The sequence below is a fragment of the Mauremys mutica genome, chromosome 17 (assembly GCF_020497125.1).
Source record: "Mauremys mutica isolate MM-2020 ecotype Southern chromosome 17, ASM2049712v1, whole genome shotgun sequence".
Lineage (NCBI taxonomy): Eukaryota > Metazoa > Chordata > Testudines > Geoemydidae > Mauremys > Mauremys mutica.
In genome coordinates this window covers 8,820,108-8,831,215 of record NC_059088.1, presented here as the reverse complement: position 1 = coordinate 8,831,215, position 11,108 = coordinate 8,820,108, and the positions used below count along the sequence as shown (strand labels likewise).

The window sequence follows — 11,108 nt, the reverse complement described above, 5'->3', positions numbered from 1 at the left end:
GGCTGCAGCCTTAAAGGGGCAGCACCCCTTCTTGGAGGGGGTGTCTGGGGATGGCTCTATCCCAGCCCCATAGAGTTCACCAGGCAGAAGGACCTTTCCCACTCCAGCTGGGACGGAGCCCTGCCAGCATTGCGCCTGGCTCTGGGGCGGTGTCCAGCTGGCTGGGCCTGTTTGCAGGGCTCAGGGTGGGTGGGAACAGACCAAGGGGTGGGGGTTCCCTTTTTTAAGATGTGGGGGCTGTGGCCAGGGCTTACCCCTCCCTGGAAAGGAAGGAAGGGAAAAGGAAAAAACCGTCATGACGAGAGGAAGGGCAGGGGGCGAGTTCAGCTCTCAGGAGCGGGGGAAAGGGATGGAAGCCGCTTCTCCTTCCCTCTTGCCAAGACCACATGCAGGCTCCTGCTGCTGTTCCTGGGGTGGGAGGCGAGGGGGGCTGGGGCCCCTGGGGTATATGGGGGGGGGGCAAATCCAGGGACCAGGCTGGGAAAAGTGAGGGAGCAGCGCCCTCTGGTGGGGAACTGCAGTAACACGGTGGCCCTATGGGCCCATCTCACCCGGCCTCCTGCCTTGTGAAGCAAACGCAAGTCCAGTGCGTCCAACACAACTTTATTCTCTCAGCAGCGGTTCATTTCCAACCCCCCCTCTCCCCCTCAAGACTGAGCCACAGTCACAGACAGGGGCCCCCCCCCTCTCCCAGCTCTCGGCCTGGAGGCGCCGACACCCCACGGAGCAGAGACAGAGACAGTCCAGCTAGTGGAGGGAGCCCTGCAGCGTGGGTGGGAAGCAGGGCCTCACAGAACCGAGCAGGGGCCGCCCGGGCACCCTGTCATTCAAATAGAGACTATGGGGGCCTGGGGCCTCTTGCAGACCCCAACACCGGCTGCCGGGGTTCCCCGCTGTCTGCACACCAGGCTCAGGGAATGGAGGGGCTTTGCTCCCCCGTGGAGGCTAGGGGGACCCCCCCACCCCACAGAAAATGCAGAGGAAGGTGCAAACTCCCTAATGCCCAACTGGGGGTGTTAGAGGAATTGCTGGGGACGTTGCAGCGGGGGAAGGGAAGCTTCCATGGTTGAAGATCACTAACCCTCTCCCCACTTAAGGAATGTGCCCCCCTACTCAGGACCCCAAAGAGGGAGCCCCCAGATTTTGCTTAAGGGCGGGGACCCGAGTGAGAGGCAGGGACAGCCAGCCCCAGGCCAAAGGACCTTCCATCATCATAAGGGTCAATGAGAGGGTGCAGCCTATGATGAGGTGGGTGGGGCTTAACACAAAGGGCGTGGCACTGGAGAAAGAGGGCGGGGCTAAGTTGCTGCATCCTGTATCCCACACTTGAGGTTTGCTGGGACGGCAAAATCTGCAGAGGATGGGGAAAAAAAAAACAAAAGACAGAGACATGTTAGACAGTGATAGGGGCCCTGGCCGTGGCCTCGTCCACACCCCACAGTGGCCCTCAGCTGGGATAGAACCCGGCCCCCCTCTGCTCTAACCACTAGACCTCCACTCCCCTCCCACCCCCGGGAGAGAACCCAGGTGTCCTGGCTCCCAGTCTCACCCATTTGTTCGGGTTCAGGAAGGTTCAAACTGTTCATCAGCTGGACAAAGGCCTCGCAGCTCTGGGTCAGTCGGGGGTTCAGGGTCCTCTCTTCCTCCACCGTGGACACCGTCTGGCCTGCAGGGGGCGCCAGGGGGCGGGTGAGATACTGCACCAGCAGGGGGAGCCCCCACCTGGCTCCCTGGAGCACAGCGCCCCCTAGTGCCGGGCTGGGGCATTGGGGCCAGCCCTGCCTGCCCCTACTGAGCCCCGCCCCCCGCAGCACAGCGCCCCCTAGTGCCGTGCTCGGACTCACCCGTGTAGTCGTGGGCAGGGTAGATCAGACAGTCTCCGGGGAGCGTGAAGATTTTCTCGTGCACGGAGCGGTACAGGGTCTCCGGGGAGCCTGGGGGGCGGAGAGAAGTGGGGCCTGGTTACCATGGGGTGGGGGACACAGCCAATCCCCTGGCATGGCACCCCAACATCCCCCCAGTGCCCCATGGGAACCCCAGCTGCATCGTGCCATACCCCCCAGCAGAGTACTCTGCCCATCCCCCCAGTGCCCCCTCTCTGAAGCCCCTGGCACAGCACCCCCAACGCCCTCTGGTCAAACCCCCTGGCAGGGCACCCCCACCACCCCCAGCACTGCCTGGCCAAAGCTCCCTGGCATGGCACCGCCATCATCGCCCCAGCACCCACTGCCATCACCTTGGCAACCAGCAGCCATGTTCCCCAGGGCTATGGCGACTAGGAGGTGAACCCAGAGATGCTCCCACCATCCCCACGGCAACTACCAATAATGTCCTAGAGATAACGCCCCCTCCCACACCCCTCACCATGGCATTTCCAGGTCATGCCCAGCGGTTGTCACCGTCACCATGGCAGCCACCATCATATCCAAGAGATGCACCCTCCTGTCCCCACGGTAACCATTCACTACCTCTCCCAGAAACCCCTCCCCCCCCCAGCTCGCCCTCACCCTGCTGGAAGTCCGTGCGGCCGCAGCCCCGGATCAGCAGGGCGTCCCCGGTGAAGGCCATGGTCCTGTCACTGAGCACGTAGGTCAGGCAGCCGTCCGTGTGTCCGGGGGTGGAGCGGGCTTCCAGGGCCTGCAGACGGGGGGAGCCAGCGACATGACCCTCCATGGGACCCAGGAGTCCTGGCTCCCAGCCCCTCCGTTCTAACCACTAGACCCCACTCCCCTCCCAGCACCGGGGAGAGAACCCAGGAATCTGGGCTCCCAGGCCCACCTCGCTCTAACCCACTAGACCTCACTCCCCTCCCAGAGCCAGAGAAAGAACCCAGGAGTCCTGGCTCCCAGCCCCCCTGTTCTAACCACTAGACCCCACTCCCCTCCCAGCGCTGGGGAGAGAACCCAGGAGTCTGAGCTCTCAATCCCTCTCTCCCCCCACACACATGCTCTAATCACTAGACCCCCCCCCCTCGCCTTCCCAGCGCCAGGGAGAGAACCCAGGAGTCCTGGCTCCCAGCCCCCTCCCCCCCCGTTCTAACCACTAGACCCCACTCCCCTCCCAGAGCCGGGGAGAGAACCCAGGAGTCCGGGCTCCCAGCCCCAGTGCCCAGGTGACTTACGAAGGCCCCGAATTCCAGGCCGTGGCCCTCGCGGATGAGGATGTCGGCCAAGGCCCCGCTGTCCTGGGAGATGACGCTGCGGCAGCCTGGCAGCATCTTCTTCAGCAGCCCGGTGCCCGTGATGTGGTCGGCGTGGCAGTGGGTGTTGGCTGCGCGGGGCAGAACCAGGGATTTACAGACGGGAACCCGACCCATCCCCCTCCACCACCCCGCCGAGCCAGCCGGTCCCTGCCCTGGGGCTGGATCTGAGCCAGCACCCCCTGAAGGGGACAGGCCCTGACCCCATTCCCTTCCGCAATGAGACAGTCCCCATCCGGCCCCCCGGGGAGCTGCTCTCACCTGCATACAGTAAGCTGAGGCCCAGCTCCCGCACCAGCTCCGCGTCCCGCTTGGCCGTCTCCAGAACCGGGTCGATCAGAACCGCCTCCTTGGTCTTCAGGTCCGCCAGCAGGTAGGTGTAGGTGCAGCTCACGGGCTCAAAGAGCTGTGGAGGGGAGGTGCAGTTAGCGCCGCCAGGGGAGTGGGGTCTAGTGGTTAGAGCGCTGGCAGGGGGGACAGAGCCAGGACTCCTGGGTTCTACCCATGGTTCTGGTGCTCTCCCTCCTGCCCCTCCGTCATTCCCAGCTCCAGGCTCCCTGCCAGGGGCTGCTGTTCGAGGGCTCGATGCCAAGGCCGCCAGGTGACTGGCCCGCCGCCTGCCTGGCCCTTTGCCCAGGAGAGGGAGGGGAAACCAGCCGATCCGCTGCCCTGGGAGCGGGACAGGAAGCCAGGAGTCGTGCAGGCAGGGCGGGGAAGTTACAGCAGCGCGGATCAGATCAGATCAGCAATAAGGTGGGCGGGGCTTTCCTGACTGCCAGAGCACATCCTTGTGGGGAGAGAACCCTGGAGTCCTGGCTCCCAGCTCCCCCGCTCTAACCACCAGCCCCCACTCCCCTCCCAGAGCCAGGATAGGACCCAGGAGTCCAGGCTCCCAGCTCCCCCGCTCTAACCACCAGCCCCCACTCCCCTCCCAGAGCCGGGACAGGACCCAGGAGTCCGGGCTCCCAGCTCCCCCGCTCTAACCACCAGCCCCCACTCCCCTCCCAGAGCCGGGACAGGACCCAGGAGTCCGGGCTCCCAGCTCCCCCGCTCTAACCACCAGCCCCCACTCCCCTCCCAGAGCCGGGACAGGACCCAGGAGTCCGGGCTCCCAGCCCCCTGCTCTAACCACCAGCCCCCACTCCCCTCCCAGAGCCGGGACAGGACCCAGGAGTCCCGGCTCCCCTGCTCTAACCACCAGACCCCACTCCCCTCCCAGTCCCGGGATAGGACCCAGGAGTCCGGGCTCCCAGCTCCCCCGCTCTAACCACCAGACCCCACTCCCCTCCCAGAGCCGGGATAGGACCCAGGAGTCCGGGCTCCCAGCTCCCCCGCTCTAACCACCAGACCCCACTCCCCTCCCAGAGCCGGGATAGGACCCAGGAGTCCGGGCTCCCCTGCTCTAACCACCAGGTCCCGCTCCCCCAGGAGCGCGGGGAGAGAACCCAGGCGTCCTGGCTCGCAGCCCCAGGCCCGGCCGGGCTCACCTGCCGGAAGAGCAGCCCCTGGCGCTGGGCGCGGCGGGTGCAGTAGGGTCTGAGGGCCGGGGCCGGGGCCGGGGCCAGCGCCCGCCGGGCAGCGGCCGCCGCAGGGCAGGTCCGGGACAGCCACATTGCCGGGGCCGCGGGCGCTGCGCTGGTGCCCGCTGCGGGGACGGGCCCTTTAAATGCCAGGGGTTGGGGAGGGCAGGAGGGGGCGGGGACAGGGAGCCTGGAGCCCTTAAAGGGCCAGCTGCACATGGGGGGGGGGCCTGGGTCTGGGGACATGGAGATGCCTCTGACATAGTAGGGAAGGGTAACACCCACACAGACACAACACACACACTAGGGAAGGGTAACACAAACAGATACACAAATACACACTAGGGAAGATTAACACAGATACACACACACACTATAGAAGGGTAACACAAACAGATACACACACTAGGGAAGGGTAACACCCACACAGAGAGACACGTGCATAGGGATATGGAGTGCCACACATGTACACACAGCGATATAATTACACACAGGGTTCCAGATACACACACACATCCTCTCACAGACACACACATTCCCTGGAATACAATTATAGACACAGCAGACCTGGCACATGCACACACACAGAGACAGATACAATTCAACACACACTGGGCTACACACATACCCGGAGTCCCCCTCTCTGTCTCACAATGCACACAGGGTTACACTTACACACACACACAGCCACTCTGGGCTTACAGGCACGCTGGCATAGCCCAGGTGCACTGCGAACAAGACACAAGCACTCACAGCCCAGCCTCTTTGGAAGCGCACACTCCCACACAGTAAAGAGTTACCCCCTGCAACCTGTTAGTTGCACTGGTTTGTTATTGTAGGGTCTTCCAAGGACATCAGCAAACACATGGAAGAGGATCTAACACTGGGCCCACTGCTACAGATCAAGTCCCCTTTAAATATGCAAATGAAGGTCGCAAGCCCCCAAACACATTTTATCCTGATTGGTCCATTCTGCAGGACAGCTCCTGGGCTGGTACTTTCATTTCTTGTTCATCTTATTAACCCTACAAATACCAGCTAGCGGGGAGGCCGCATCGCCTACTGGAAAGAGGGTGGGGGGAGGGGGTGTTGGAGCCAGGACACCTGGGTTCTCTCCCTGGCTCTGGGAGGGGAGTGGGGGCTGGTGGGTTAGAGCGGGGGAGGGCTGGGAGCCAGGACTCCTGGGTTCTCTCCCTGGCTCTGGGAGGGGAGTGAGATCTAGTGGTTAGAGCAGGGCGGGCGCAGTCCACAAGGACCAGGGGACTTTGACGCTCCTTGAAGATTCTTGTCCGGCTGGTCTCTGCCCTTTGTTAAAGAAGCGGCTGAGATTAACCATTCACCTGCCAGCCCTTTCCTTGGGACAGGCGGCCCCGCCGGGCAGCCCAGCTGGGAGAGGGTTAGAAACCCAGGGAGCAGCTCAGAGCCCGGGATGTGGATACAAGGGGTTAAAGAAGGAGTGGGTGGGAAGAAGTGACGTCACTGATTATAGTCTCTGCCATATGGACTTCGTTCCCAGGGCACAAGTCAGGACTCCCAGCCCGCCCCCGGTCAAAGTACCAGGTGTGAGCTCCAGTAGTTAAAGGGGTGTGGCAGGGCTGGGAGCCAGGACTCCTGGGTTCTCTAGAGATGAGCTATACTGGAGCACATGACTTATGAGGAGAGGCTGAGGGAACTGGGATTGTTTAGTCTGCAGAAGAGAAGAATGAGGGGGGATTTGATAGCTGCTTTCAACTACCTGAAAGGGGGTTCCAAAGAGGCTGGATCTAGACTGTTCTCAGTGGTGGCAGATGACAGAACAAGCAGCAATGGTCTCAAGTTGCAGTGGGGGAGGTTTAGGTTGGACATTAGGAAACACCATTTCCCTAGGAGGGTGGTGAAGCACTGGAATGGGTTACCTAGGGAGGTGGTGGAATCTCCTTCCTTAGAGGTTTTTAAGGTCAGGCTTGACAAAGCCCTGGCTGGGATGATTTAGTTGGGGTTGGTCCTGCTCTGAGCAGGGGATTGGACTAGATCCCTCCTGAGGTCCCTTCCCACCCTGAGATTCAATTATTCTGTGCAGTCCCATTGCCTGTGGGTTCCTGGGGGCCAGTCCCGGGGGGCATTACATGATCCTGGCTGCGCCATGGTTACCCGGCCTGTGCAGGCTCGGTGTGTGTGTGGGGGGGATGATTTTGTGCCCCCGGGAGCAGGCTGGGAACGTGCCGTGACAATAACAGGGCTGGGTGCAGGGCTGGGTGCAGGAGCTGCTGGGTGCGAAGAGATGATAAATCCTGCTGTGCTGTCAGGGGTGATTGTATCTGGGAGGGAGAGATTTACCAACCGCAACTGGTGCCATGATGGAGAGGGGGAGGGACAGGAACTGAGCCAAAAAGTCCTGGCTCCCAGCCCCCTGCTCTAACTACTAGACTCACTCCCCTCCCAGACCCAAGGGGAACCCAGGTGTCCTGGCTCCCAATCCCCCTCCTTTGCCCTCGCGGTGTAGTTACAGCAGCGCTGATCTCTGCCCTCCTTTCGGCCGTTTTGGGCGGTGATAGTCGCCGCAGGCAGAATTATCACCCCCCTGCCCTCTCAGGGACGCCCTCCCCCCAATGGAGTCCCCCCATCTCACTAAGGAAGCCCTGGTCACTGGCCAGCCAGGCGCCTCCTCCAGAGTCAGCCTGATCTCTAGGATTTCACCTAATTGCTCCCCTGTCTCCAATCCTGCGGTTTTTTGCTTTTCAAGCAGCAGCTGAGTGGTTTGTTGAGTGGCTGGGTAGCTCTAATGCGTTAGAGCGGGGGGCAGGACTCCTGGGTTCTCTCCCTGGCTCTGGGAGGGGAGCAGGATCAAATGGGTTTGAGCAGGGGTGCAGGGAGTTAACTCTTCTCTTCTCCCCTTGCCACAGGATGTTTTCTGTATTTATCTGCTCCATCAATGATTTTTTTTCTACAGAAATGAAAATAAAATGTAGAACCAAAGCCACTGAGCTCAAGGAGACCCTACAATAATAAGCCAGCGTGTATAGTGCCAGGACTCAGGGCAGACCCTGTAATGAACAGCACGCACAGGCATGCAGAGCTCATAAGCAAGCCGACAGCAATAACTGTAGGCTATGCAGTCCAAGATCTCCAGAGAGACCCTACAATAAACAAACGCGTGTGCGTAGCCCCAGAACTCGAGAGAGCCAACAATACATTAGTGTCTGTAGTCCCAGTGCACATGAGAGACCCTACAGTAAACAAACCAGGGTGCCTACATACCCTACAATAAACAACCCAGAGACCCCGTGTGCTTGGGAGAGGAGACCCAGCCTGGAACAGCCTGCTGCTGAGAGCTGCAGGGGGGTGGGGGGAAGGACGCACAGAAAGAACAGCCACAGCGCGTTTGCGCGATAAATTTTGTCCCTCACACTTCGCCATAGATATCAGCCCGAGCTGGTGAGAGAAGGGGAGTCCTGGCGCGCCCCCGTGCGGGCACTTGGTACAGCCCAGCGCTCGCTCCCTGCTCCTGGCCCCTCCCAGCGGCTAGGTTGATTCGGCCGCGTCCAGCGACGGCTCCTCCCTCCTCCCCCTCCCTTCTTGGTGGATTCTGCTGCCTCCGCCCCCTGTTCCCTGGGGGGTGGGAGGGGCTGGGAGCCAGGACACCTGGGTTCTCTCCCTGGCACTGGGACAGGAGTGGGGGCTGGGAGCCAGGACACCTGGGTTCTCTTCCTGGCACCAGGAGGGCATTGGGAACTAGAGAGATGGGAGGGGCTGGGAGCCAGGACTCCTGGGTTCTCTCCCTGGCACCGGGAGGGGAGTAGGGTCTAGTGGTTAGAGCCAGCGGGGGGCAGGGAATCAAGTCCCAGAGGCAGGAATGGAACCCAGATGTCCTGACTCCTTGGTAACTACTCACAGGCCACCCTCCCCTTCTGCTGCTGGAAATAGAACCCAGGAGTCCTAGGGGGCACACGGGCCTCGTGTAAGTGTGACCCTCCCCTCTTATGAAACAGGGCTCAGCCACGTTGTGGCGCTGGGAGCCTGCACGCCCTGGCTGACAAATAGAAAACCCTGGGGAAATTAAATGCAAAAGGCTCGTTAGCGCTTTGTTACAGGGCTGGGCTAATCAACACCCCTCATCTTATCCCACTGCTGGCACCAGCTCTGCCCTGAAAGCCTCAGATACGGGATTTTCCCTTCTCCCCACTGCACATCCCAAACCAGCCAGGGCTCTTGGCCTGCCAGTCCTGCGCCCTTTAGATTGGGATCCCCGAGGAGAAAGCTGCCCATCTAATACCTCCCATCTCGGGGCAGTGGGCTGGTTTCTCTCCCTCTTCTGCCGTCTGCCTGAGTTTTCTTTTCCGGCCTCTCTGGGAGAGAGAAAATTCAGGTACCAGGTCTCCAGAGGGAAGCAGCAAATATTCCATCGGCCAGGCCGGGCTGTTGGAGAGCAAAGGAGGGGTCCTGAATTGGGAGGGGCAGCTATTAAGTGTTTTACGATAGCACCTAAAGGTGCTGATCAAGACAGGGAATGAGATCAAGGCTCCCACCACGCTGGGCGCTGCCCAGACCCCGGCCAAGATCAGGGCCCCTGGTATATGGGGTCAGTACGTGGGGCTGGATCTATGGGAGTTCTGTGGGGCTGGGAGCTCCCCCAGGCACCTGGGGGGGTCTCTAGCCGGGTCCCCCTTACTGACTGTGGCCCCATGCACCGCCCTGATACTGCCCCGCACCCTGCAGCTGCCTGTGCTGCACCCATCACACCGGGCCAGGGGGGGGTCTGAGGCGAGGCCCAGGGACCAGCTGGAGAAGGGCAGAGACCAGCGTCTGGGGCAGGCCAGGGACGGGGGGGGACAGGTGAGCAGGAGATGGGGACAGGTGAGTGGAGGGGACAGGGGACAGGTGAGCGGGAGATGGGGACAGGTGAGCAGAGGGGACAGGGGACAGGTGAGCACAGGGGCTGAGGTACGGGGGGATGGCTGGAGGTATAGAGGGCTGGGGACTGGTCCCAGAGGGACGATGGCCGAGTGTAACACAAGGGTCAGTTGTACATTGGGCAGGGTGTCAATGGGGCCAGAGCCCCAGTGGGCGGGAACTGGCCGTAGCTCTGTGGACGTTCCCCATCTCATTCACACCAGGGCCTTTCCCCTGTGTAAATCCCGGCCCATAATTTATAATATTATGTTAACCAACAATATGGTAATACTTATAAATGAGATAATAACAGTTATTTTAAATGAGAGATTGAATAATTTATATTATAAATACATTAGTAGTAATTATTTATTATAAATTAGAATCTGTATATTATATATGTTAAACAATAGACATTTTTTATAATTAACAAATAATCATCTCTCAATAACTACTATTTATCGTTTATAACACTTTATATTATAAATGAGAAATTAGTCATTATTTATTAAGTATTATAAATTAGGGACTGTACATTATATATTAAAATACTTTGTTCTAAACGATACGTTATTAGTAAGGCAAAGCCTTTGTCACGGATATTGTTAGTAAAAGTCAGGGCCGGGTCACGGCTTTTGTGAATTTTCGTTTTTGCCCGTGACCCGGCCCTGACTTTCACTAACAATATCCCAGACGAAATGGGGCTCGGTGGGGCCTCACACCGCCTGACGCGGGGCAGTGGCACCGGGGCTGTGGGGGATTCCTGCCGCTGGCAGCTCAGGGGTTTCCCCGCTGCAGCCAGGAGCTGCAGGGGCTGCCAGAGGCGGTGGAGGTCCCACAGCTCCCTGTCCCCGGGGGACCCCGCAGCTTCCGACCACGGCAGGCTGAAGTCATGGAGGTGGCTGGAAGTCACCGATTCCGTGACTAAATCAGGCTTAATCCTTAGTAATTCCCGACAGTGCATTGTAACTTAGCGACGGTGTACTCACGCTGTACTCACACTGTACTAAACCACCACACTTTCCATTACGGATGAGAAACGCTCGATTCTCCTCGCCTTAGGCCCGTCTCCCCAGGGCTGGCTGGTCTCCATTCCCCTCTGTCTAGGAGCAGTTCCTCAGAGACGTTGCTGTTCACCCAACCCCAGCTAGTGTTGGGTCTCTCCAAGCCGGCTTCTACCAGCCACGTCTAACGTGAACCTCCCGTTTCCAGGTTGTTCGTCCGATCTTCTTCCCCCCTGGCCAAACCGTCCAAGCTGGATCCCCTCCGCGGTTCTAGGATTGGTGCCAGCTTCACCCTTCCCCTAAGTCGCTCGTTCCGAGCACGGTTCGGCCTCGCTTCCCCAGTTGAATGGGTTTATTCCCATTCTCTGCACGATCTGCCCGTCGCGTCCTCCGTCCCCAGCACTGGGAGCTGCACACGCTGCAGGCCCGATCACCGACTCCTAGTTCCGACTTGTCTCTGTGCGAACCAGCCTCCTCCCGCAGCTCACGCCTCACTTTCCCTTACGTACTCTGCCC

General features: G+C 60.0%; 1 protein-coding gene across 2 annotated transcripts; it reads right to left on the bottom strand.

The window, feature by feature from the left end:
* Positions 1 to 666: 666 nt before the first annotated feature.
* LOC123352045 (persulfide dioxygenase ETHE1, mitochondrial-like) lies at positions 667 to 11,108 on the bottom strand. Of its 2 annotated transcripts, none has more exons than XM_044991742.1 (7): positions 4,687 to 4,840; positions 3,461 to 3,605; positions 3,122 to 3,270; positions 2,508 to 2,637; positions 1,845 to 1,934; positions 1,550 to 1,666; positions 667 to 1,351 (listed from the first exon to the last, which is right to left on the bottom strand). In XM_044991742.1, the coding sequence occupies exons 1-7, from the start codon at positions 4,810 to 4,812 to the stop codon at positions 1,299 to 1,301; spliced, it is 810 nt and encodes a 269-aa protein (XP_044847677.1). In that variant the 5' UTR covers positions 4,813 to 4,840; the 3' UTR covers positions 667 to 1,298. The 2 variants fall into 2 exon arrangements, with proteins under 2 accessions (XP_044847677.1, XP_044847678.1); XM_044991743.1 differs by lacking the exon at positions 4,687 to 4,840 and adding an exon at positions 10,589 to 11,108 and having other exon boundaries at positions 668 to 1,351.